This window comes from Scleropages formosus, chromosome 6 (genome assembly GCF_900964775.1).
Source record: "Scleropages formosus chromosome 6, fSclFor1.1, whole genome shotgun sequence".
NCBI lineage: Eukaryota > Metazoa > Chordata > Actinopteri > Osteoglossiformes > Osteoglossidae > Scleropages > Scleropages formosus.
This window is the reverse complement of record NC_041811.1, coordinates 3,957,583-3,982,446: the sequence shown is the minus strand read 5'-3', so window position 1 is coordinate 3,982,446 and position 24,864 is coordinate 3,957,583. Positions and strand designations below refer to the sequence as shown.

General features: G+C 41.9%; 1 protein-coding gene across 4 annotated transcripts; it reads right to left on the bottom strand.

The window, feature by feature from the left end:
* Positions 1 to 24,864, bottom strand: LOC108923634 (PDZ and LIM domain protein 2-like). Of its 4 annotated transcripts, none has more exons than XM_018734527.2 (10): positions 24,418 to 24,864; positions 18,356 to 18,493; positions 17,099 to 17,250; positions 13,885 to 13,954; positions 13,535 to 13,683; positions 12,731 to 12,800; positions 4,720 to 4,826; positions 1,437 to 1,597; positions 1,090 to 1,180; positions 1 to 847 (listed from the first exon to the last, which is right to left on the bottom strand). In XM_018734527.2, exons 1-10 carry the CDS (start codon positions 24,526 to 24,528, stop codon positions 655 to 657), a joined length of 1,242 nt encoding a protein of 413 aa, XP_018590043.1. In that variant the 5' UTR covers positions 24,529 to 24,864; the 3' UTR covers positions 1 to 654. The 4 variants fall into 4 exon arrangements, with proteins under 4 accessions (XP_018590043.1, XP_018590044.1, XP_018590045.1 ...); XM_018734528.2 differs by having other exon boundaries at positions 1,437 to 1,576; XM_018734529.2 differs by lacking the exon at positions 24,418 to 24,864 and adding an exon at positions 23,520 to 23,531.

The following is a 24,864-nucleotide window of genomic DNA, read 5'->3' as shown; positions in this document are numbered from 1 at the left end:
GTTAATGTTTTTAAACTGATATGTAAGGCTTTCCTTTGTCTTTTCATTTTTTTCAGTTTCTTTTAGCTTATTCTTTAAAACTTGTCTTCTTTCACAAGTCACAAGGTTTCCGAGCAATGAAACAAGATGACAGACATGCAGGGTAACCGGCTCCAGACGTGGGGGCGGGGGGCTGTTCACCATGTGTGGTGCTCAGTGTCAGCAAGGCTTATGTTTCAAACGGAAATTTTTGTTCTCATAAGGAGTTGATAACCTGATGATCTGAACTTGAACTGTTGTCACTTACAAAAAAACTACATGTGAAAGAAAGATAAAGCCCCTGAGTTCAAAGATAAACTCCCCCAAGTGTTCCAAAGCCCACATACCAGTGGGTTTGAAACACAACTCTTCTGCTGCAGAACATCCTCTTTTCTTATGATAAGCGGTGCACTGCATCAAGTCCAGTAATGTGGTAGGAGCTGCTAGTGTGGGTGTGGTTTGGTGCAAGGCTGAAAATTGGAGGGTCCCAGGGTTCAAAGTAGCTTCAAAGGCTGGAGTGAGGAAAGGCTTGCAGAGAACAAGGGACAATGCAGAGGTGACACCACAGAATACTGTGTGGACCCACGTGTATGGTAAAGAAGGAACATGTCTTTATCTGGCAGGAGTGGGAAGAGCCTAATGGCGGGGTGAAATAGTAGCATGAAAGCCTCTGCCTGGACCACGGTATCTCTCCTGAGCATGCTTCTCACAAAACAACTCATCTTCTACCCAGAAATGTCCACGCATGTCCAGGCTGAGACCACACTGGGTACACACGTAGCACTCTGGGTGACGGTAGCGACCCTCTGTGATGCGGATCGCCTGAGTGCTATGAAGAGCGACACACACAGAGTTAATTGCAAGCAATTCACAATTACTTACTCATTTGTTTCTCAGGGAAATTTTTACTATCAATTTATGGTAAGTACTTTGATCAGTTCTACTACAGAAAGAGGTGGGATTTGAATTTGGGTCCTTCAAGTTTAAGCCTCTAGCCACTATACTACCTGCTCTCCCAGTATTGTATTATTAATTATTTATGAATTAGTTTTAATTAATTCAAAATCTTACACAATGCTGATTCCACACTTCTCGCAAGTGTGGAGATGTTGTATCCCGGTAAAGGAGGCCTTGGGCCGCCCTGAGAACCGCATGGTTGCCCCTAGAACAAAGAGACAGTATGCAGGACAGCAGGGGAAGCACAAGGGAAATTAACGCACCACTCTCTGGTAAAACCAAATAACCTATGTACAAGTGAACAAGAAAATCTTCTGAAATCACAAAACATCAAATTAAATCTTTTTAAAAAGACTTTTTAAATTACAGCTGCCCTGCTGCCTTGCATACAAAGCAAGCCTAAGACAAATTGATGAGCAGTTGTGCCCCCTGCTGGTTGTCACTGGGATCTCTGGCCTCACCTTTCTCTTCAGCTTCCAGCTCCTCCTGCAGCAGGCGGAAGGTGGTGGACTGTCGTGGTGCAGCACGTGACTCCCTGTTCTCTTGCAGCATCTTGTAGACCTCCGAGTCTTGGTCGAGCTTCTGCATGGCTGTGTCACGACTGGAACAAATGGGCAGGGGTCTGCAGCGGTATTTAAATACTTGCTGGTCATGCAAAAAGCAGTCAAGATACAAATTTTCAAAGGTACAAACATTTTCCAGATTGCTTATATTTATCTGCATTTTTTTCACTTGTCTGTGTGTTCAAAAATTTCAATTTGTAGCTGAGTAAACAGTAAAAACAATGTGTTTTTACCTATCCAGCCATTAGATGGAAGCAAAGAACACTCCAGCGGAACAGGAGCGTAAAACCACCTTATTTCAACTTTTTGTGCAGTGTTTACAGCTCTGCCCAGTTACACCTCAGTGTTTACAGTGTTTTGTGTGCTGGCAAATTTATGGGATGAAGTGATGTACAATCAGCATTAGTTAAAAGGTTGTGGATAAAATGTATTTTTATGCTGTCATTTTTTCTAAAGTACTAAAATTCATAATTTTTTATTTTTACTACATCTGAAATTTTTACAGAACCTAACCTGTGAACAATTTAAGAAATGTACTATTAAACTTTTAATAATTATGACTCGGTTGTAAACGAGACTTTGGCGTAACCAACAATTCATTATTAGGAAGAGGCTTCCAGCAACAATTACGTTCAGCATCTGAGAAGCCAGTGCACACTTCTCTCCAGACATCTGAATAAAAAAAATATTTTTTTCTTCAAATGTCTCATCTGTCAAAAACCTCCACACACAAGCTGGAAGAAAAAAACCAACAGGAAGAATGCACAGTGGTTGATTTTGTTATGCATGTTCTCTGTCCTACAATTATTCCACACGAATCAACTGTCAAATTAAAAGCCATGAACCCCTGCAGCCAGTTTGTTGTGATTTTACACACTCTTGAGGTGGCTTTATGAGTCTGTATCATGAACGCTTTCAGCAGCCTTGGCTGGCTTCCTCATTAGTTAATTGATGGGTGTTAACTTGACGGGCGTGAGTTCAACTGTGAGAAAATACCACAGGCAGTGGAAAATTGCAGCCACTGCTGTTTAAATGTTATTCCTGTTGTGAATAATAACCTCTTTTTATTACCCTCAACATGTCGAAAATCCACACACATTCACATAAAGATCTGAGGAAGTCCTTTTATCATGTTTAAGACGCTGACAGCTGAGGACTGAGGGCACATCTAATTAAATATGTCTACCCCTTGATAAGCTAAAGAACATGTGTGTGCACATGCACAAGTGTGTTTGCATATACTTGTATATATGTGTGAGGCATCCAAAATCAAACACACATCAGTTCCCCATTGTGGTGGAACAAACACCCTTTGTCCCCCAGAGCTGCTGAATCCCTCTCAGTATTCTAGAAGGGATTCAGACCCATCTCATTCAGAGCTGTTTCTCTTCTGATCTCCTGACAGCTACATAATTGAGTCCAACGCCATATGCTATGATAATCTATGTATTTAGTATCTGAAAGTCACTTCTGTAAGGAGCTACTTGAGGAATGTGAAACAGCAACACAGTGGTATCAGACAGACAAGCTGTGTCAATAAACCTTTGTCTCTAGTTGATGCACTTTTTTCAGTGAGTGAGCCTAATGGCGGGCATTACTTTGGTTTCAGAAGAGTGTCTGCCTATTGAGTAAGTATAAATATGTGTGTTCCTGTCCCAGCTGCCAGCCCAAAAATCTGGCCCATCTGGAAGGAGGCAACCACAGAATAAAACCGAAAACAGCCCTGCTAAAAACACTCGTGTCTCTGTATTCATCAACCTGCTCTGCAGTACTCTGATTTTATACTGTACATAACTTTAGACATAGTTTTTTAGTGATCAAAGTGAACTTCTCCACGAACTTCTCCCAGCGATAAATCACAGAGAGTGATTTCAAAATGTTTAAAGAGACCTTAAGCGCTCTTGGTTTAATCATGGTATATGCAGGCAAACATGGCAATTATACTGTACAGATAATAAAAAGAAGATATTTTCCACAGACAATGGAAAAACAGCTGTTCAACGTTTTTACAATAAACTAAACAGTTGAAAAAGGGACAGAAACAAATGCACAGCTTACCTCTGAAGCTTCTGCTCAGCTCACTGGACCTTAAGACAAGAGTTTAAGCAGGACTGCAGCGTAGCGTGTTGGACTTGATTGGCCGGCCACGCACACGCACACACACACTCTAGAGAGAGATGAACGCCAGTGTACCCAGTGTGTGCCCCAAGACAGCCTCTCACTGGCTGGGATATTACAAACGGAGCAGGATTAGCCTGATTGGATGATGGACAGAATTAATTAAAGAAGGAGGAGGGGATGAGTAGCCAGTTAGAGAGTGAGGGGGGATAATATTAGAGTCTAATACAAGAGATGAAAGTGGAACTACGACTCCAACTGTTGCAGGTCCCAAAGGTGAACTGCTTTCAGGTAAAGTATTCAATAAAAATAATTTTTACATCTTCCAGCAACTCGGTAATTACCTCAACAAAATCCTCAAGGTCAGAGTAGCCTAGAAACATGTCTGTTTAATATCTTCAAGTCCAAATCCAAAATCTACGAATCCAAATCGAAAGTAAATTTGGATAAATTTTTTGCAAATACACTCTCTGCTTTTCTTTCAAATAAAACTAGGACAGGAAGTCTGCAACTTGTTCACATTGAACAAAATGTTAATATTGGAATCATTTCTCAATTTATTTGTATGTTAGGTTTTATAAAAATCTCATGAATAACCAGAATTTACTAAAACATGTACAACTATTTGAATATTTTTATTAACTTTAAACTTCATTACAACTAATTTAAAATGAATGTATGAATATAGGTTGTTCATCATCTTGTTGATTGATCACTAACACACAGGAACACTAGACACATGCTGTAAACACTACGGAAGTCAGTTGAATTAAGGGAGACAGATACTGCCATGCTCTTTACCATCATTTATTGGCTCTGAAGGTAAAAACATCCAGCTTGCTCCTCTACAAACAGAAATTCTATTAAATAAGATAGCAAATAAAAGGCAAGTGAAAATAAACATGAAAATGTTTGTTTCTTTCTAAATTTGTGACTGGACCATTTACAAAACTTGGAGTGAGTATATTTGGTAATATCTTAGTTGTGCTTTATTAATATGCACAACTTAGTCAACATGATTTTTGACTATCATGATCTCTGTTAACTGAGAGAATGTCCTTACCTGTTCCCACAGGGAGATGATAGGTCCCTTTCAGTGGGACTTTGGCCCAATTCACCCTCCAAAGGGGTGGAGGTCCAATAAGAGATGCCACTGAAGGCTGAGACCTCCTGAAAAAATGTGGGGGTGAGTAAGAGAGAACATCCACACCTCCACTTGTTTACCTCTGACGGCATCATGACCAGCACCTCCAACTGGAAAACCTGCTACTGAGTTATAACCTCATATTACTACAACTAGTTCTTTCCCTGAGTTGCTGTTTTAATACAGGGTGCATGTCTTCATCTGGCCAAAAGAGGATGCTCTTTCCAAATGTATACTAAAGTAGATTTCATCATGGCCAGTTTAGTGAAAGTGCTACAGTCTTATGGGTGGGACAGTGTATTTCAGTGTGTGTGCATGGAAGTGTGTGCATTTCAACAGCTGGGAAGGATGGAGTGTGAGCAGTCAGAGCTCTGATGTGGTCTGGCATGCTTGACCACACCACCAGTGACTCAGAGTGACAGGGCAGGCGCCACACAGGGGCCTCAGTGGTGCACGACAGGCTCGCCTTCCCACAGTGCACCACTGCGGGACAGGCTGGCTAGGAGCAAGCCATCACCTGACTGGTGCTGCTGAACTTCCGGGAATAAGGTCCAATAAGGCACAGCCTTCAAACCAAAATCCCAGCATCCTGCAGGGTTGCCCACTTCCTACCCACCATCGCCACTGGCAGCATGTGCAGCCATGCTGCACCCAATCAGCTTGCGCTGAGCTGCCATGGAACATTGTTGAGACATTAGGGAAACTGTGCTGTGAGAACATTATTGCATGACTCAGTTGAAGAATCCTAACAGGGGCAGATACTGAAGAAACAAAAGAAAAGGGGATGAATTTACAAGGAGCTTCTAAATGTAAAAATGATCATTCCTCATTGTTTTGCACATAATTACATATTATTACAGTCTTCCCCACCTTACAAAAAACATGAAAAACCTTTTGTCAGGTGAGCTAAAAAAATAATACCCATTTATACTAAAATATCACCAAATCCCATTAAAATTGACATTATTACTTCAATAGTTAACTATTAATACTAATTAGAATTTCTAACTATTACTAATTAGCTATTATAAATCTACATAAAATGCAGTTTTCTACCTTAATTACTGTTGTGTATTGATTATAGTGAAAACTCCGGGCTAAGTGTTAATAGGCCACTCTTAATAGTACCATGGGTTAGAGTTTGGTTGGCCGGCAATATGTACAGAAAAGGGTAGAAGAGTTGTTGCTGCACGTGGTTCAGTAAAGGAAAAAGAAAACATTATCCATCGCGTCTTATCTTTATTTGTGTTCGAGTGTAGTTACTGCACCCGTAAACACAACAATTACCCTATAATATTGTATGACTGTCTACCTGCAGTCATTCAGACCTTAAATAGCAATTGTATACTGTACACTTAATAATGAGGAACAGTACATGTAGCCCTATGATACTCAGTGTTTGAGTATTAATTCATCCTTTAATGAAAAAAACTGAAGAGTAAGGACAGAAAAAAAAAATCAATGAAAACAATGTAAGTGAATTCCCATTCAGGAAAGGCTGACAAAGTTTGGACAGTTCAAACAAAGTTATAATCAGTGAGGTTATAACAGGTGAAACTAGCAAACAATGGATGATGGAGAATGAGAAAAAAAATGTCTAACAGAAGTTGTGAACTTAACGCAACAGGGGACAAACTACTGTTGGGAGGTGTGAAATCCAAATCTGGTCCTCATAAATACAAAGAAATGCCTCATAAGCCTAAGTAAACCTCAAAGTAATGTCTCATTGTCACGCCCCCGGGATCAAGTCAAGCGACCGCACCTGCTGCTTGTTAACCCAGCCTGGTATAAAGGGAGCTCCGTGACCATGCAACACTGTGGACTCTTGTAAATGCCTCCTTGAGTGGCTTGTGCAGGATCAGGGATATGGCTTGTTTTGTGTTCTGACTTCCATGTGTTTGACTACTGAGTCTTGCTTTGCCCATGTAATGACACCTGAACCTTGAATGACCCTTGCCTGTACCTGACCACTGCCTTTGTCTGTCCTAGAGAACCTGTCCTGAAATAAAGCCCACCCCCACTTCTATTACCTCACCTCTACTCTCTAGCCCCTTCTGTAAGACACTCATAAGCTAAAGTAGGGGTACTAAATGAAAAGTAAAGTCAAATTCCTATAAGCTGTTTAGTTTACAAAAGCATTTACCCAATTGTATAAATGTGTAAATAAAGGTAGGTAGATTAACATAAATTGCTTTGACAAAAGCATTAGCTAAATGTAAATGGAGGTATCTGAGGGTATGACTAAGTTCTTATTGTTTATTTCACACTGCAACCAGCCTTCACATTTAAATAAATGTGATGTCTTGCTGACGGGTGCAATGACAACAACTGATATTTCCAATGACTGCTTGCTGCCTCTTTATCTATAAGAGATCAAGTGATGCCAGCATGTGCTCTTGCTCCCTTGTCCCATGACACAGGGCAGCCTTGGTCAGCAAGGGAGTGATGGATGTTGTGTGATCAGAAAGCAGCGCTGGTTAAATCCTCACCTTTTATAGGCATGTTTGAGCTTCCTCGAATACCAGTTTACAAACGGTGGCGAGCACCTCCCCACCCCAGAAACTCTTGGACACCCATGCTGGAGCCCCATAGAACAATGGGGAGTCCCAATTCCTCAGACTGTTTGTGTTGATGTGTAGTGCTGCAGCGGAAATGTGGCTGAAAAAGAGCCAATGTGTAATTGGTCCTGGTCCCACAGGCAGCTATGAAGAGATGGAGCAGCAGCAGGAGTAGAATCCAAAGTAGAATTACGAGTTCTTAGAAAAGAACATGGGTGGCACGGTGGCACAGCGAGTAGCGCTGCTGTCTCACAGTGCCTGGGTGGCATGAGAGAACGTGGGTTTGATCCCTGCTCAGTCTATATGGAGTTTGCATGTTCTCCCTTTGTCTGTGTGGGTTTCCTCTGGGTGCTCTGGTTTCCTCCCACAGTCTAAAGATGCTGTTTGGGTTCCCCCATAGTGTGTATGAGTGTCACAGCGTGAGTGTGTTTCACTGATGCATGGATGAGTAACCCCTTGTAAGTAGTGTATCTAGCAGTGTAGTCACCTTGGTGAATAAGGTGTGGGCTAGTAACACTACATAGTATCTGTTGTAAGCTGCTTTGGACAAAAGTGTCTGCTAAGTGAATAAATGTAAAAGGACCAAGCAATGGAGAGTATCTTTGCACCATACACACTCCATTGTCCACATTATGCACATATCTCACTTCACACCCTCACAGTCACTCCCTACCATGTTCATCATACACCATGCACACACACCAGCATCTGCAGGTCATGTCTGACATCCTTGTAGGCCCTAATGTAAATAGAGGGGATTGGTTGTCTTCACATTGTATGCAGTGGCCCCAAACTGTTTTTCTGGGTGAAATTAGGAAGTTTTCCTCTGTTCCAGGAGTTTCTATGTGGTCATAGAGCTTCTATAGACTTGTCATCTGGTCACAGAGCTTTTACAGTCTGGACATGGAAGTTCTAAAGCCCAGACATCTGGTGAAAGAGCATCTACAGCATGGTCTTTGAGTTTCTACAACCTGGTAAAGGAATTTATTCAATCTTGTCATGGAACAGCTAACACCTGATCATGGAGATTGTTCACCCTGATCATTGAACCTCTACAACGTAATCGTGAAGTTTCTACATATTGATCATGGAGCTTGTTGTGTTCTGTGTTAGAGATAGTCAGTGTAAGTCTCAAAGTAATGCCTCATAAGCCAAAGTGAGGGTGCTAAATGAAAAGTAAAGTCAAATTTCTGTAAGCCATATGGCCATATCTCAGGGTACAACAGTATTTAAGTTCCTATTGTTTATTTCACACTGCAACCAGCCTTCATGTTTAAATAAGAAATTTGGTTTCTTCCTTAAGGGTACAATGACACTAACTGGTATTTCCAATGACTGGGGCTTTTATGTTCAGTGTTAGAGATAAAAGAGAAGATAGCTCTGGTGGTTGAATTTGATGTTCAACTGGCCCCCAAGAATAGCAGTTTGGGTGCAACTGTCAATAATATCAGTGTGTACAAAGGTGAAAAGAAAACATGTCAGCTGGGAGAACCCCTGGAAGCCAAAATGATTTTGATCAGAGTCATGATTCAATTCAATTCAGTGTATTTTTAGAGAGTGCTCCTCTCACACAGTGACACAGAGCGCTTTTAACACAGGCATAAGGATTGTACGATTATATCCAGTCTGTGCCTACAGATCCCTCAGCTGTAAAATGCTCATTCCTGCTGTGTAAAAAACACTACAGGCCAGCTTTCTACAGTATATATCAACATGGTATTTCCTGTGCACAGCACATACAGATTTTGCTGTCTGAGACGTCTACGTACCCCCTGAAGGTCCACTGTTGCCAGGGTTTAGACTCCTCTGAAGAACATTTCCATCTGTAGCCCATGAACATGACATTTAGATTTAGAGCAGACAATGTCAAGGTACCCGATGCCAGCAACTTAACACTATAATGGTCACTTCCAGTACTTTGCTGCTTTCCAGGCCACGAATGCCGGTCATGCACCATTTGAACCATGCCTCATTTAAATGTAAATAACCTTGAGCTCAGTGTTCTGGACCACACCGATAGCAGTACCTTCCATTTCAGTGGAACCCTCAGAGAAACCCAACAAAGGCAGCACTGGTAGAGACATCAGAACATACAATCAAATTTCGGCAGTAGCCACAATTACAGTTTTACATCATGGAACAAACCAAAATTCATGCAGTCTCCTTGACATCTGGCTGTAGAAGGTCGACCTAACTTTCCTTTCCTTTATCATTGGTATTATGCCACTAAACTCTTGTTCCCTTATTTCACCTGGTAGTGACGTAGAGACATTTATGTAAGGAAAGTCACGGGTTGGGCCAGCATTAGTCCCAGTCTGACAGGCCGACAGTCGACAGATGCTATGAACTAGTGGAGCCTAATAAGGGTGGGGTACTCTGACTGAATGGAACCCTGTCTTTCCACATCAGAAGCTGGAAAAATAAACCAGTTGTTCAGTCAGGCTGGTTAGGCATGTTCAGTTCACTGGAAAGTTTCAGAGTAGAGGAACTTGGGGGGCTTCTGTGGGCCTCTGCCTGGCTACTCAGATGTCCAGGAGAATGAGGCCCCACCCCCACCTACCCACACAAGTGCTATGCCTTGAACCTGTCAAAGCAAACTGGAACTGTGACCCAGAAATAGTCTTGGACCTGTGTAGGCACTGAGATTGTGTGGATAAGAGACTGATGCAGGGATGATGGGGTGTTGATGGGTGAGTAATGTAAAAATGATAGGGTTTGAGTGTGTGGATGATAGTGGGATGATCCTCAGGTACACTCATATGTGTGTCTCCCGTGATCTTACTGACTAATAAAGAAATATAAATAAAATAGTGTCAGGGTTTCCTTGATTCCAAAACAGAAGATGATTGGATTCCTATGGGTGAAAAGTGGGGGCAACAAAAGAGTGTTGATGGGTAGATGATGAAGGGATGATCAGTTGTGGATGACAAGATGGCAGGATGTGGATGAGGGGGGATGAAACAGTATGTATGGAGATTATAGAGGACTGAAGTGTGGATGGGGCAGTCATTTGGGTGGGCTGGGAGTAAAGAGCTATTTAGGAACATGCACATTGTGCACTTTTCCACACACTAGGGGTATAATGTTGATAAAACGGTGAGAAAACTGTTATCCCAGAAATCCCTGTTATTTTTTTTAGAAAACCCACCTCCTTTTCTTCTTTTTTGTCTTTAGTTTTCTTCCCCAGGGGCACATGACCTCTGAAAAGACTGACATTTCCTTAGAACACCACCTTCAGGTGAATCACCTACCACACGAACACCAACAACCCCTTGTTCACCATCTCTGAGGTCTCCGACAGCCACCAAGTTACCTAAGAGTGATAGACCAGAGAACCAGTTTGCATGTGCAAAGACATGTATCGGGTAGCTGGAAGACTATCAGCATGTTTCCCAGAATAGCTAGTGACCATGTGCCGCCCTCATACTTTGCATGCATGTCAAATGACCCCTGTGTCCTAGTGTGTCTGTGCAGCCTTCACTGGCAGTAGGTTCCTCCCCAAAAACATTTACAGAAGATCAGTCTGCTGAGTCTTAAAGATGAAGGATTCCCCATTTGTATTTTGGAAGATGAGTTTACATTGCCCCAGTTGCATGACCTTAAATCCCCGAGGGAACGTTTCTCTACGAGAGTGGGCAAGTGCTGGGGGAGGTGGGATACTCCTGGGCCTCATCCAGATCATTAGCGCCATTTCTACTTCGATCCTGTCACCACTACCATCTGATTCTGATGGGAGTTGAACTTTCAGCCATAAATTAAATAAAAAAAAGAACGGCAAGATAATTTTTTCCAGCTGTGTCTGCAGTGTTTGCTTCACTGTAGAGCTGGACGCTCAGATGGGGATTTGCAGTTTTGCGAAGACATTTACTGTTCAAAGCATTCTTATGCTGCTCCAACTACATCTTAATTTGATCTCTAAACGGTAGAGCTGGCTTCCCAGCAGCCCGCGTGACTGACGACAACCACACAAACAAAACATGGGCACCGAAAAGCATCTCCGTGACAAAGTTTTCGAGAAGAACATTTTAGAAGCTATGGTCCTCTCACTGCATACCTCTATCTAGCCCCTTAAAACATGGTGAAAGACATTCACAAAAGCCCTATCTAGTCCCTTGTCAACATCTCCCCAAAGTCCAATGGAAAACATTCCAGCAGCTCCAAACTTTCCAAGCTCAAGATCACATACCCTGTATACACGACGGCAAATTTTGCAAGGTTGTTCAGTTTACCCCTCACCGAAGTGCCATGGAAACACAGAAAATTTAGCTTCTTTCTCTCCCCTCAAAAGGACACCAGACAGTAGATTGTTGATTCCTCAGAAGGATCACAGAGGTCCAGCAAAGTGTGCCAGTACTGTTGATACAGGGCAGCCTTGGTCACAGCTCATGTCATTACTGACTCCAGGAATGGTTTTAAAAATAAGCAAACCTATGCAATCTGCAAGGGGGAAATTAAATTTTGGGGGCACCGAATCTTACCACTAAACACAAAAAATAAATTGTAATATTGGAAAAAATTTTAAAGACTTGCTTTGTAATAAAGAAACGATTTTATAGAAAATTGCTGCCCTATATATTATGTAAAATTGTGATGCATCGCCACTCTGTGTCTTTGAAATGCAACTTTGTGGGTGACATTATCTATGAAACAAACTCTACGAATCAGAGCTGTCACTCTATGCAGTAAATAGTATATATCTATTGGTTCCTTTAAGCAGCTTCACTCATGAAAATATGTTTCTCAGCCCATTTTCAGTTGTCAAAATATACATTTGTCTTCTATGCAGATATGTTCATATATATGCAATCATAATTACTTTAAAAAAACATTTTATCTTCATTATGATCTGCATGTGTGTATATCTAAAATATTCCTAATCCTATATATCTAAATGTATCTTTATAGATACAAGAATAAGGGGTGATGGACAGATGTCTGTCTGTAGACACCAAAAAACCCTGAGTGACTTCATGGACAAATGAAGTTCAGGAGGCCAGTGGCTCTGCCCACCAACTCCTAAGAGGAACATTTTTACTTTTGATACAAGAGAAGGAGTTAAAACCCAAAAGAATTTCCAAGTCACATCAGAACTCATTATGTTTCAGACATGATTTCAGGAAATTCTTGACATTTAGACAATAATAAAACAGTCAAAATATTTGTTTCTGCTGGAAAGACCAAGTTTATGGTGGAAGAAGTTACGTAACATGGAGAACACAGAGGACGAGTGCAGAAACAAAGGGGAGAAACAGGTAGAGCAAAGCTACGTATGGGTGGGTGGGTGGGTGGAGATGCTGCAGAAGTTAATTAAGGGCAGGTGACAGATGGAGGAACCTGGTGGAGGAAAATATAAAGGACAGGCAACAACATACCTGTGAAATGGACTTGGAGACCCTGGGGCTGGAGGGCTTCTCCACTGGAGACCAGGATTGAGGATGGATGCTACAAAACCAGGTAGCAGAGAACAAGCAAAGACAATAATTTTATAAACACTGGGTCTTCTACTTGTGAACACAATTAGGATGGGAAGTCTGCTCATGAATTATTTTGTTTGTAACTCTGAACTCACTTTTATTACTAAGTCACATTCAATAAAAGGTTAACAACAGAAATTTCCCTTAAAATATTTGGCAGTATGGTTCTGTAAGAATCTTAGGTATAGCTGTAATAAATTTATGTTTAGAAAATACTCTTCAAGATTTTTAATAGTTTAAGCTACATTAAAAATAATTTAAAGTGACTCAAAGTAAAAAATATATAATCTCCACAAACTTCTATTCAGTAGGCACTGATGATCTTGTCACTAATTACTAAGGTTCAGGAACTCCAGTCACAAACCGTAAACACTGAGAAAGTGAATTGTATGTAGGGATAAGTGGCCCATTGTAAGTAGTGTATCTAGCAGTGTAAGTTACCTTGGTGAATAAGGTTTGTGGGCTAGTAACACTACAAAGTATCCATTGTAAATTGCTTTGGAGAAAAGTGTCTGCTATGTGAATAAATGTAAATATAAATTAATTGAATTCCAGGAATTTTGCAATCGAATTTTGTTTGGGTGCCTTTTCCTACCATCTACTGTCTTGGAGGATCAACACAGGTCTTATTCATGCCAGAATTTTAGAAAACAAACTGGTAGAGTGGTGGCCTCTGTCAGCATGTTGTGTCTAACTAGTTACCTCTTGGTTATAGTAGGTGATTGCAACCCCACAATTCCCTGAGCGGTGACAGATGGCTCAGAGGAGCAAGCTATTAGCAACTGGGAAACTGGATTAGAGACCAGCTGCTTGTTGAGGCTCTGCTCCACATCCTGGTTTGCATGCAGCTCCTCCAGCAGTATGGGAGAATAGAAAAAAAAACATTAAAACAGCAACAAATTCTGTCTCCACGTCAAAAGAATTGAAAGACAGTGAACACAGTAACCTTTTAAAAGCCAATCATTTCATCAATACCTTCAGTCAGTGCTTGAACTCATAATTAACACAAATAATAAGTCATCATTTATTGAAAATTGCAAAGGGCAACTGACCTCACAGAGGTTGGCTGTCGGCTCAGGTGTATTGATTCCATTTGTCTGTCTGGAGGTCAGCAGCTCAAGCCTGTGGGAGGCAGTGACACAAAGGGGTAGTCAGTCAGAGACACTCTTCCTAATGAGACAATTTGAGGATATCCCAGGTAAATGCTGTATTTTTACTTAGTTGTATACCAAATGTACATCTTTAAATTAAATAACTTTACACAGGAGCAACAGGTGATGTAGTGGTCGGAGTTGCTCGAAGGACACAGGTTTACACTGTGCTCCTGCTGCCCTACCCTCGATCAAGGAAGTAATTTTGAATTGATACAGTAAAAGTTACCCAGCAGTAAAAATGGATAAATAATTGCAAGTTATAAGCTGAATTTAAACAAAAGTGTGAGTTAGATGAATGCACAGTAATAAACACTTCAAAACCAATTAAGGGGCTGAAGACTGCAGTTTCAGCAGAGATTTGTCAAAGCCCTGCGGTCAAGGTCTTACTTTTAATTAAAAAAGGGTTTACTAGGTATGGTGTACCATTTTAAAGCTATAGTTCAGAGGAGGGGGAGTGTGGCAGCCTGGTGAGTTCAGCCAGTTCCCGCTGTATGGCAGGTACTCGGCTTGAGCCCTGCTTGGGGTAGCTTTCGACAGACTGGTGTCCCATCCTGCGTGTGTCCCCTCCACCCCGGCCCTGTACCCCGCGCTGCTGGGGAAGGCTCTGGCTTGCCACAACCCTGCTCGGGACAAGCAGCTGTTGACAATGGATGGATGGATACTTCAGAGATTAGATAATATAACTGACACAATTAATTACTGACTATATTCCAGTGTACAGCAGGTCAAAGTGTTATACGGTAATTCTGCAAACTATTATCATTTACATTTGCCTGATGCTTTTCCCCAAAGGAACTTCCACCATTAGTCTACCTACAATTATTTACCCATTTATGGAGCTGGAAAATGTTACTGGAGCAGTTTAGAGTAAATACCTTGCTCAAGGGTACTGCAGATTGTGGTGAGACTCAAACCTGCACTCTTTGTATCCAAAGGCAGAAGCTCTAATCACTATGCTATCAAATGTCTCCATTATCAGGGCACCGAGACAGCCAGCTTATTATATCAGGACAGCTGGTAGTGGAGTGGTTGGAGCTACTACTTTTGGATCCAAAAGTCATTGGTTTGATCCCCACCTCCGGCAGAAGTACCACTGAACACGCAATTTATTCTAAATTGCTCCCGTAAAATTTTCCTTAATACTGTAATTTGCTCTGGTGAAAAGTGTCAGCTAAATGAATAAGTGTAATCAAAACTATAAATAGAGGTGGTCTTCAACTTATGACATATGCGACTTACAACAGCTGTACTATTAACCTTATCACATTATATTTGAGTCCCATCATTTGTTCATGACATCTATCACCAACCACTTCGCCTGTTGTACGATATATGCACTATTTCCTTGGCTGGTCATGCTGCCACAGGGCACCATATTTGTTATTGACTGTGTTTTGTTTATGAAAGCGTTTTATTTGCAGAACATTTACTTTGTGGTTCCATTCAAGTCACTATTTATTTACAGTCTAGCAAGCTGAAACATGAATATTGTGTTGGTATAGAAAAGAAAAACAAAACGGATTTAGAAATGAAAATGAGAGTGCCACATGAAAATATGACACTGTACTATATTTATATAATAATTATGTCTTAACATGAATAATGTGTTAAATTTGTGAAAAGTAAAAACACCCTATTATACAGATACTGTATCATTCATACATGTTAATTGTTGATATGTCCTTAAGTTCCTATAATAGAGTTTTACATTTTGTAATGAAGTCAATTTACGAGGTTGTCGGAGCAGACCTCCTGTGTAGGTCAAAGAGCACTTGTAGTATCAAAACTAATACTATGGAATGCACATGTAGTATTAACCATTATTAACTGACACTTTTTATCTCAGGTGATGTTCATTGCAAGATATGCAACTTCACAATGATTAAACAGCTGGGAAATTTTTACCGCAGAAAAAGTATTTGAACCCAGGTGCTGTGACCACAAGACAAAAGCTTTACCCAGAACATCATTTGCTGCCCCTTATGTTAACATAGATAGGGGTAGGTGATCCTCTGATGATGCCTGCTTTTATCATTTCTGCCTTATCCTGGATGTTTCTAAACTGGGGCCTTATTGACCTTTACCAGATATTTTTGACTGACTTCTGCTAAATGCACCATTTTTATCTAATAACACAGCATCTAAAGCTTCAGTCAGCTATCCTGAGTTAAATCCCCCAACCTCTGTCACTGATCATCAGAAGACCCTTATACTGTTGTGTTCAGGGGTCACCCTTATTGTTTTCACACTTCTGTGTGTTCAAACTTCAAAACACCCCACAACAGTAAACTCCAGCTTGCTAACAGCCAGCCACATATATAATAGTCAGATTTCTAAAATTAATATACTAAAAACCTTTACACTAAAATTCTTTTTGAAATGCTGAGCCAAAACTTGATTGTTTCTGTCTTTCTTTGAATGTTAGATAATCTCCTGACTTGGCTGCAGCACAGCAATCAAAAACAGGACTAAACAGCAAGAAGTTGAAAAAACAACAAATTACAGCAAAAGCCAAAGCAGGACAAGAAAATGCAAAATCAGAGGAAATGCATTATTTATTTCTCTGACCTTGACAAACAGGCTGAACAGCAAAACTGTAGACTCTTCAAGCTACTGAACCCATTTGTAACTGCAGGTGTTTGGTGATGTCACTTTTTGGGGGTCTGTTTATTTGGAGTGTTGCAGGGAACAGTGGAGGGTGCAACTTAAATGATATCACAGCCAACAGACAAGGCACAATGGGAACCCAGGATATGCTGGGATAATGAAGCCTATTGTTTCCCTAGAGGTCATCCTGGCTCTGGCCACTGAGAGATCAGTGCGGATGGAACCAGTTAGAGCTCTGTCTTGATGGTTGTCAAATGAAGGCCTGTTTTCAGGGATAGGCTGTCGCCTCAATTTTACATTGTTTGATTCTAGCAGCTGTGTGCTTTGGCTGAGCATCCCTCCCACTTGGAAACTACTAGAAAAGATGTCTGTGGAGCTGTGGTAGAGAGTGAGTCAAGGTAGGCTAGTTGGGAACAGGTAGGGTGGTGGTATGGATGGAGATTTGGAGGACTGAGAGTTTAGATGGGGTCAGCACATCAACAGAGGGTAAAGAGAGAGCTCCCACCTGAACACCAGGAGCTGCAGCTGCTCTCTGGAGCTCCTGATCTTATTCTGCGCCTCTGCATTGAGCATCTCACTCACACTCTCCCCGTTAATCTCTAGGATAATGTCATCAGGCCGCAGGTTGGCCAGTTCTGCCTTGCTGCCCCCAGTTACCTGGGCAGGTACACAGACAGGTATGCATAGGGAGGAACACACAACAAAGCAAAGACAGACCATAAAACCAAGAGAAAAGCATGCAGAAGACAAATCCACAACAAGCCAACCCAAAAAAATGCAATGTATGCAGAGAGTACAGTACATATATGCAAATGTATATACAAAAAAAATATACACAAAAAGATCACAGAGATGAAACATCACCCAAAATACAGTCAAGTGTTCCAGGGCCCACCCCAAATGCAACCGAAACTCAACCTCAGAGAGGTCTCGGATATTACGATAAGCTCTGCCCCCAATCCCCGCCTATGTCCCAACCCTAAGCCCTGTCCAAGGGCCCCAAAACACTGTCCCCAACACCAGCCCAGTGAAAAATATGGAGAAAATGATGTGTCTTCGGTTTGACCAGAAACAAACCGGAAAAGCTGCCAGAATGTCTGGGTTTCAGTGAGTGCTAGATAACCATTGCCATGGTGACCCAAAATGCTGTGTGGCTTTCTCACTCAGGCCCTGTCTTCTTTCACAGAAACTGAGGACATAGATTTTACTCCTTCATAGGATCCCATCAGCACACACCACAATAGAGTATTTGTTTTTCTTGCCTTACGCCTGTGTTAAAGCACTCTGTTTCATTGCGTGAGATAAGCATTCTATAAAATAAAATGAACTGAATTTAATACAGAGGGACCTTGGCTTCTGATAGCCCATTGTGGGAAACGGGTTCCAGGGCTCAGATTCAGTTCAGTTCAATTCAATTCAATTCATTTCTATACAGCGCTCTTCTCATGCAATGACACAGAGTGCACAGATCAGAACCAAATCACTGTGTGAACTTGTTCTGGGCAGCAGCTTCCCTCCCAAAATACTGTAAATGCAGATGTCCGATTTCCTCTTCCTGTTCCTGCCCAGAAAATACTGAAGCTGTAAAACAAAACGAAACGAAAGCCAACAAAAGGCTGGCACTTCATCCTTCGTTTGCCAGTAATGTAATCATTTGCTTACTTGGTCCCTTCCTCAAACTGGCAGGAAGGAGGTGCTATGGGGAATGATGCCCCATGTTAGGGCACTTCAGTGGTCAGTGAACAGTGGACAGGCCTCTCACCTTGGAGATTGTTAAGGGCTTTTTGAAGTCCCTCCCACCAGACACCCTGAAGCCCCAAGGAGATGGGCCAGTCAGATTCACCGAGAGTGCCATCATGTGACCACAGTCCGTCACTTGCTCTCTTTGCCGATGATCCACCTGTGTGCATGGGGTGGAGAGAGAGAAATGGAGGGCATGACTTAATTACTGAGTTATTTTAATCCTAATGTAATGCAGAAACTGTATCCTCTGAGATGTATGTCACTTTAGAGAAAAACGTCTGCTAAATGAATAAATGTATTTATTCAATTAGTTGGGGCAGTTTTCCCAAATGTAGCTCACACTGATCAACTTATTTATACGACAGGGTAATTTTTACTGTATATATTCAGGGTAAGTACCTTGATCAAGGGTGCTAAATCTGAAAGCAGGTTTCAAACCTAGGTTGTTCAAGTGCAAGGCAGCAGCTCTAACCCCTACACCACCTGTTGCCAAATAATTATTATTCATTTCTCTGGCAATTTTCACCAGGGTGACATAAGCTACTTACACTGATATACCCATTTACAGAGCAGGATAATTTTTACTACCCGTTCAAGGCAAGTACAAGGCTACTAGAGCAAGAGGTGAGTTAAAACAGTGGAGAAGGCCATTATTTCTGGTATTTATTTTAGGGTTACATTTGCAGTGGAGGGAGCAAGTTGCAGATTGAAGAGTAAACTGCCTTAAGAAATATTCACCAACTATGAAAAACTGCTTTTCTATTGCAGGGTTGTAGTGGTACAGAGCCTGTCGCTAGGCATAGGGTGTATCGCAAGGGACACCCTTCAAAGGGCACCAGTCCATCCCACACACCCTAACACACACAAAGGGCAATTTAAAGTTACCAGTTGACCTGAAACACATGTCTTTGGACTATGAGAGGAAACCAGAGGTTACAAGTTTCAAATTTCAATTTTATTGTCGTAGGTACAAGTATCATGAAATTCTTCTTGAATGCTTCTCCACAGACTATGGACAAAGACAATAGAAGTACTGCACAAAACAAAACAATGGCAATAGCAGTGAATAATGCAAATATCAATAACAATAAGTAATGGTAACAGCAATAATACTAGTATACAGCCAGAGAACTTAGAACATGAGAATGCTTAAAGTTACTGTGTGATCAACCAATGTGCTTGGGTGGAGCAGTCCAACTCTAGTTACTAAAGGTGGCACGTTGGTGAGTGTTGTATACTCTTACAGCAGTGGGGTAAAAGCTGTTCCTGTACCTAGCAGTGCAGGTTTGAACAGACCTGAGCCGCTTTCCAGATAGCAGAAAAGAGAAAAGTGCTTGTGCAGGGTGACTGTGATCTTTCATGATGCGCATCGTCTTTCTGAGGCAGCGTGTGGTGTAGGTGTCCTGGACTGCTGGTAGCTGTGTGCCGATGATTTCCTGAGCTGTTTTGACCACCCTCTGTTACTGCTCCACCACAGCAGAATGTTCTTACCCTCTGCACTTTTTGTTGTCCAGTTAGCAATTCCAGATCTATTAGAGGCATGGCTATGACATATGAATACACTCACTGCAGGGATATTTTTGTGTACTTTTCTTTGTATGTGATCACTCCTGTCAGGCAAGAATTTGCCCTGAGTTTTGCTTCAACCACACACACACACACACACACACACACACACACACACACACACACACTGTCTGAAACTGCTTGTCCCAAGTTGGGTCACGGCACACCAGAGCCTAATGCGGCAGCACAAGGTGCAAGGCTGGAGGGGGGAGAGGGAGGGGACACACCCAGGATGGGACACCAGTCCATTGCAAGGCACCCCAAGTGAGACTCAAACCCCAGACCCACCACAGAGCAGGCACAGGCCAAACCCGCTGCACCACTACACCCCCATGCTTCAACCATACTTGTTTTATAAAATTTCTGTCTACAGCCATGCAAACATGGCCTGTGCTTATGCACCCAGCCAATTGATAACAGTAAAGAGCATATAAACAGAACAGGAGTTTGATACCACCTTGATTCAGCTCACTTCCACAGTGGTTACAGCTCTTGATCACCTGTTCCTGAGTGTTTGTGATCAATGACATAATTTGGAACGTAGACTGTGGAGACAAAATATTGTAATTTTCAACAATTTGAAAAGAATCGTAATGTAATGCAATAAAAATCTTTAATCATATTTAAACATTTTTCAAGAATATTTTTTGCTTGTTGTCACTACATATGAGGATTTCATAGAGTGTAACCCACATATAAACTGAGGGCAACATGTATTATTAAGCTTTTAAAGATTGTTTCATCCATCCATTTATGATGAATGGCAAAGTTTTAAATTTTTTAATTTTTTGAAGCTTGTGAGATAACCTGGAGAGTCCACAGTCTTAGCCATTGTAGCAAGCCAAGGGTACCTGGTTTGGGAGGTGATGAGAAGTGAGACAGCTATTTTTACAGGCAGTCTGCTAGCACCAGTCCAACATGGACGTGGGCCGTTGACCATGATGGACAAGTTCAGGTCTTAATGAGTGCACTGTTTCCTTGTCTGATTAAAATTATGTGCAGAAAGTTCAGAAAGAGGATGAATTCTTCCTAAAGCATCTGCCATGGAGCTCCTGGAAAACAGCGGAGGGATTAGATGGTTTCCACCTCTTGGGCCTGGAGCCGAGGTGGAGCGTGGCCAAGACAGAACTTCAAGGCATGAGGGGAAAGATGGATATGCTGCTGGAGTAGGGGAGTCGGCTCTCTCTATAAGAATAGGATAGGGTTCCTAATCTGCGTTCACATGCTGGTACATCAGTTTTCAGCTGGCCATCTTACTCATGGTAAAATATTGTAACCTCCCCTGCATAACATACACACAGATGAGTTTAAAAATTTGAATAACTTCTCCCAACTGTACTATTTTAACATCTGGTTTTCCAAAGTACAAACTCCTTGTGTAATGAACTGAGATAAATTTTTGAAAATGTATGTTTCCTTTACGTTTTCTTTGCTTGTCTAATTTTAGAAATTTCAGTTTGTATCTGACAAGACATAATATATGTTTATCCTCTGAGCAGATACTGTAGATGGCAGGAAAGAGTACTCAAACAAGTGTGAGTCCACCTTAATTCAGTTCACTTCCACGCTATTTAGAGTGTTTACATTTTAGTCATTTTAAATGACTTATTTTAATGTGGCTCTAAGTAAACAAAATTGTGAAATTTTCACACACACACATTTTCAGAACCGCTTGTCCCTTACAGGGTCACGGGGAACCGGAGCCTACCCGGTAACACAGGGCGTAAGGCCGGAGGGGGAGGGGACACACCCAGGACGGGACGCCAGTCCGTCGCAAGGCACCCCAAGCGGGACTCGAACCCCAGACCCACCGGAGAGCAGGACCCGGTCCAACCCACTGCGCCACCGCACCCCCCAAATTGTGAAATTATGAAAGTATTTTTATTTGCAAGATTTTTACAAACCTTGGTCTGTAAATAAAATGAGAGAAGTCTGTATTATATATACATTTCTACTGATTGTGATTTAGTGGCAAGATTATGGGGTTATGAACAAAAAAAGTTACTTTTGACCCCAGTTGTGTTGGTAAGCTAAAGAGGTGGTGTGCTAATATTTTTCAGTGCTATTATAGCACTAGAGATTATCTCTGTGAGCCACTGCTTATCCTCAGTGTAAAGTGTTGCTACTGTACTACTGTACTGTATAATACAATACACATATTGTACCATAGCTTTTGCTGGGTGCCACTACACACATGAATGTACTATATATGTGTACATGTGTATTCATAGAACATTTCTATCACAAGGAAAGGGAAGAATTGCACTAACTTCTCTGCCCTGTGGCAACCAAGTAACCCCCAACCACTGCCCTCTCCCCACAGCAGAGCTGCTGTGGGAAGAATCATGGTTGTGCAGTGCACGTCAGCCATGTTTCAGCAGCCCTGACCGTTGGACTGAGCCGTTCATTGCAGACATTCCTCAGATTGAGCAACACAGCAGCAGACAGCAGACCCCTCCCACCCCAAACATCCCAGCCCTAAAACCAATACTGGGATGGTATTCAAAGTTCGGTAACCATTAAGGAACTGGATAGGCTGCAGGTTCAACCCATGTTTTAGTGCCATGGGGGACAACCTAAAATCAAACCACTTCAATAATTACGCAGCTTGGTGGAGTAAATGTTTAAACTCCAAGCGCTAATGATGCAAAAAATCCTATGTTTGTTTATTCTGAAACAGTGTTCATTGTTTACATGCAAATGAGAACCTCCCTCTTGGCTCTTCTGTTTTCCTGAAGAAACTGTTGGTTGCATTTGGTTAATTGTTTAAGTAACTATTATATACTAATACATTTCTAATGTAAAAAAGACACCTAAATCTGTATATTGATATGATAAAATATAATTTATTATATTCATAATTGCAGTGTTAGTACTTGAGATTGACCCGTGACTCTGACCTTTAACCAAGCAATTTAAGAGGTACTACTGGGTAGAAATTAGATATATATTATAGAGATTAGAATGCAGCTGACACTGCAGTGATTCATGACACCTCCTTACAGCTGAAGGATCTGGGTTTGAATCCCACTACTACTGTAAAATATATTAAAACAGCAGGTGGTATGGTAGTTGGAACTGTTCCCTTACTGAATTGAAACGATAAACATTACCCTGCTGTTTAAATGAGTAAATTGGTTTAAGTAGCTGAGTGTAGTAACTATGTGTTGCTTTGGAGAATACAATGGATTGAGATTTTAGAGCAGCTGTTTGCCACCCAATAGCCAGAAGTCGTAGGGTCAAGGTGAATGTATACAACGTATTTTAAATGCATAATATTAGAAACTGTATATGTTAAAACATAAAGCAAAGATGGGAAAGCACACAGAAGTTTACTGAAATAGTTATACAGTGTCCTGTTACGAAAAATATAACTATTTCGGTAAGCTTGTGTACACCATCTTTGCTTAAGTTTGATAAATACCAGGGGGTCTAGAGCACCCACACCCTTAACTGGATTCGCACACTAAGTCGAACCTGTTTTCTGTTTTTCAATGTTAAAACATAAAATAGATTGAATACCAACTATACACCTGACTGCCACGTGCCCAAGTTAAAATAATACAGTATGGAATTGTCCAAACCTGGGGCATGATACTTCAATACAGTCTACTCACATTTAGGTGGTTAGTAGTAGTAGTAGTAGTAGTAGTAGTAGTGAGGGGGGTGCGGTGGCGCAGTGGCGCAGTAGGTTGAACCACAGTCCTGCTCTCCGGTGGGTCTGGGGTTCAAGTCCCGCTTGGGGTGCCTTGTGACGGACTGGCGTCCCGTCCTGGGTGTGTCCCCTCCCTCTCCGGCCTTACGCCCTGTGTTGCCGGGTAGGCTCCGGTTCCCCATGACCCCATATGGGACAAGCGGTTCTGAAAGTGTGTGTGTGTGTGTGTGTGTGTGTGTGTGTGTGTATTATTATTGTTGCTGCTGTTGGGTTTGTTTAGTACAGAAAGTACCTCGAAAGTCACAAGATAATGAAATGATAATGAAGAATGAAGGAAGGAACTATTGTGTAACAAAATATAACAGAAGATCACACACACACAGTTTCAGAACCGCTTGTCCCATACAGGGTCGCAGGGAACCGGAGCCTACCCGGTAACACAGGGCATAAGGCCAGAGGGAGAGGGGACACACCCAGGACGGGACGCCAGTCTGTCGCAAGGCACCCCAAGCGGGACTCGAACCGCAGACCCACAGAAGAGCAGGACCCGGTCCAACCCACTGCGCCACCGCGCCTCCCTAACAGAAGATCAATATGAATATATAGTTATTTATTTTATGAAAATTGTAGACAATAAATGAATATAAGCGGCTGAAGGCCAGATCAAGATACTCCACATAAACAATCATCATGTTTAAAAACACGGGAACAGATGTTCGAAAAGCTTTGTGGAGTTTCCAGCTACTGCTGGTGTTGGAACTCCTAGTGTGACTCTTACAGCAGTTGCACACGTGTGGAAAAATCAACAGATCTCTTTCCACAAACAAACAGACGCTGTGGCGTGCAGACAAGAGACCTACCGAGAAGCGTCCGAGGGTCTGAAGAGACACGAGAGTCAGATCTCTGTCAGAGGATGTTCCTTGGAAGTTTGTTAGATGTTTGAGAGATCTGTGTAGGAGGAGTGAGGACATGCAGAGCCCGGAGTTCCTGGACCTCGATCTTCTCTCTTCTTTTCTCCTCCTTCTTGCTTTCAGCTCTATGGTTTCGTGAGATGACAAGCGGCTTGCACTGCCTGCGTGGTTCTGCTGTCCATGTGACCATCACTGACCGTCACTGACCATCAGTAATTCAATCATTATCAGTGACCAACAGGGACCATGGACCGACACCTCATGATCATGATGACGCTTTGTTTCACACGCTCAGGAAGCTCGTGGTCATCGCAGCGAAGAGACAAGAACCTCTGATGATTTCAAATGTTCCTCCTGAGCTGCCTTGGACCGGCGAAACTGTGACCGAAAAGACTA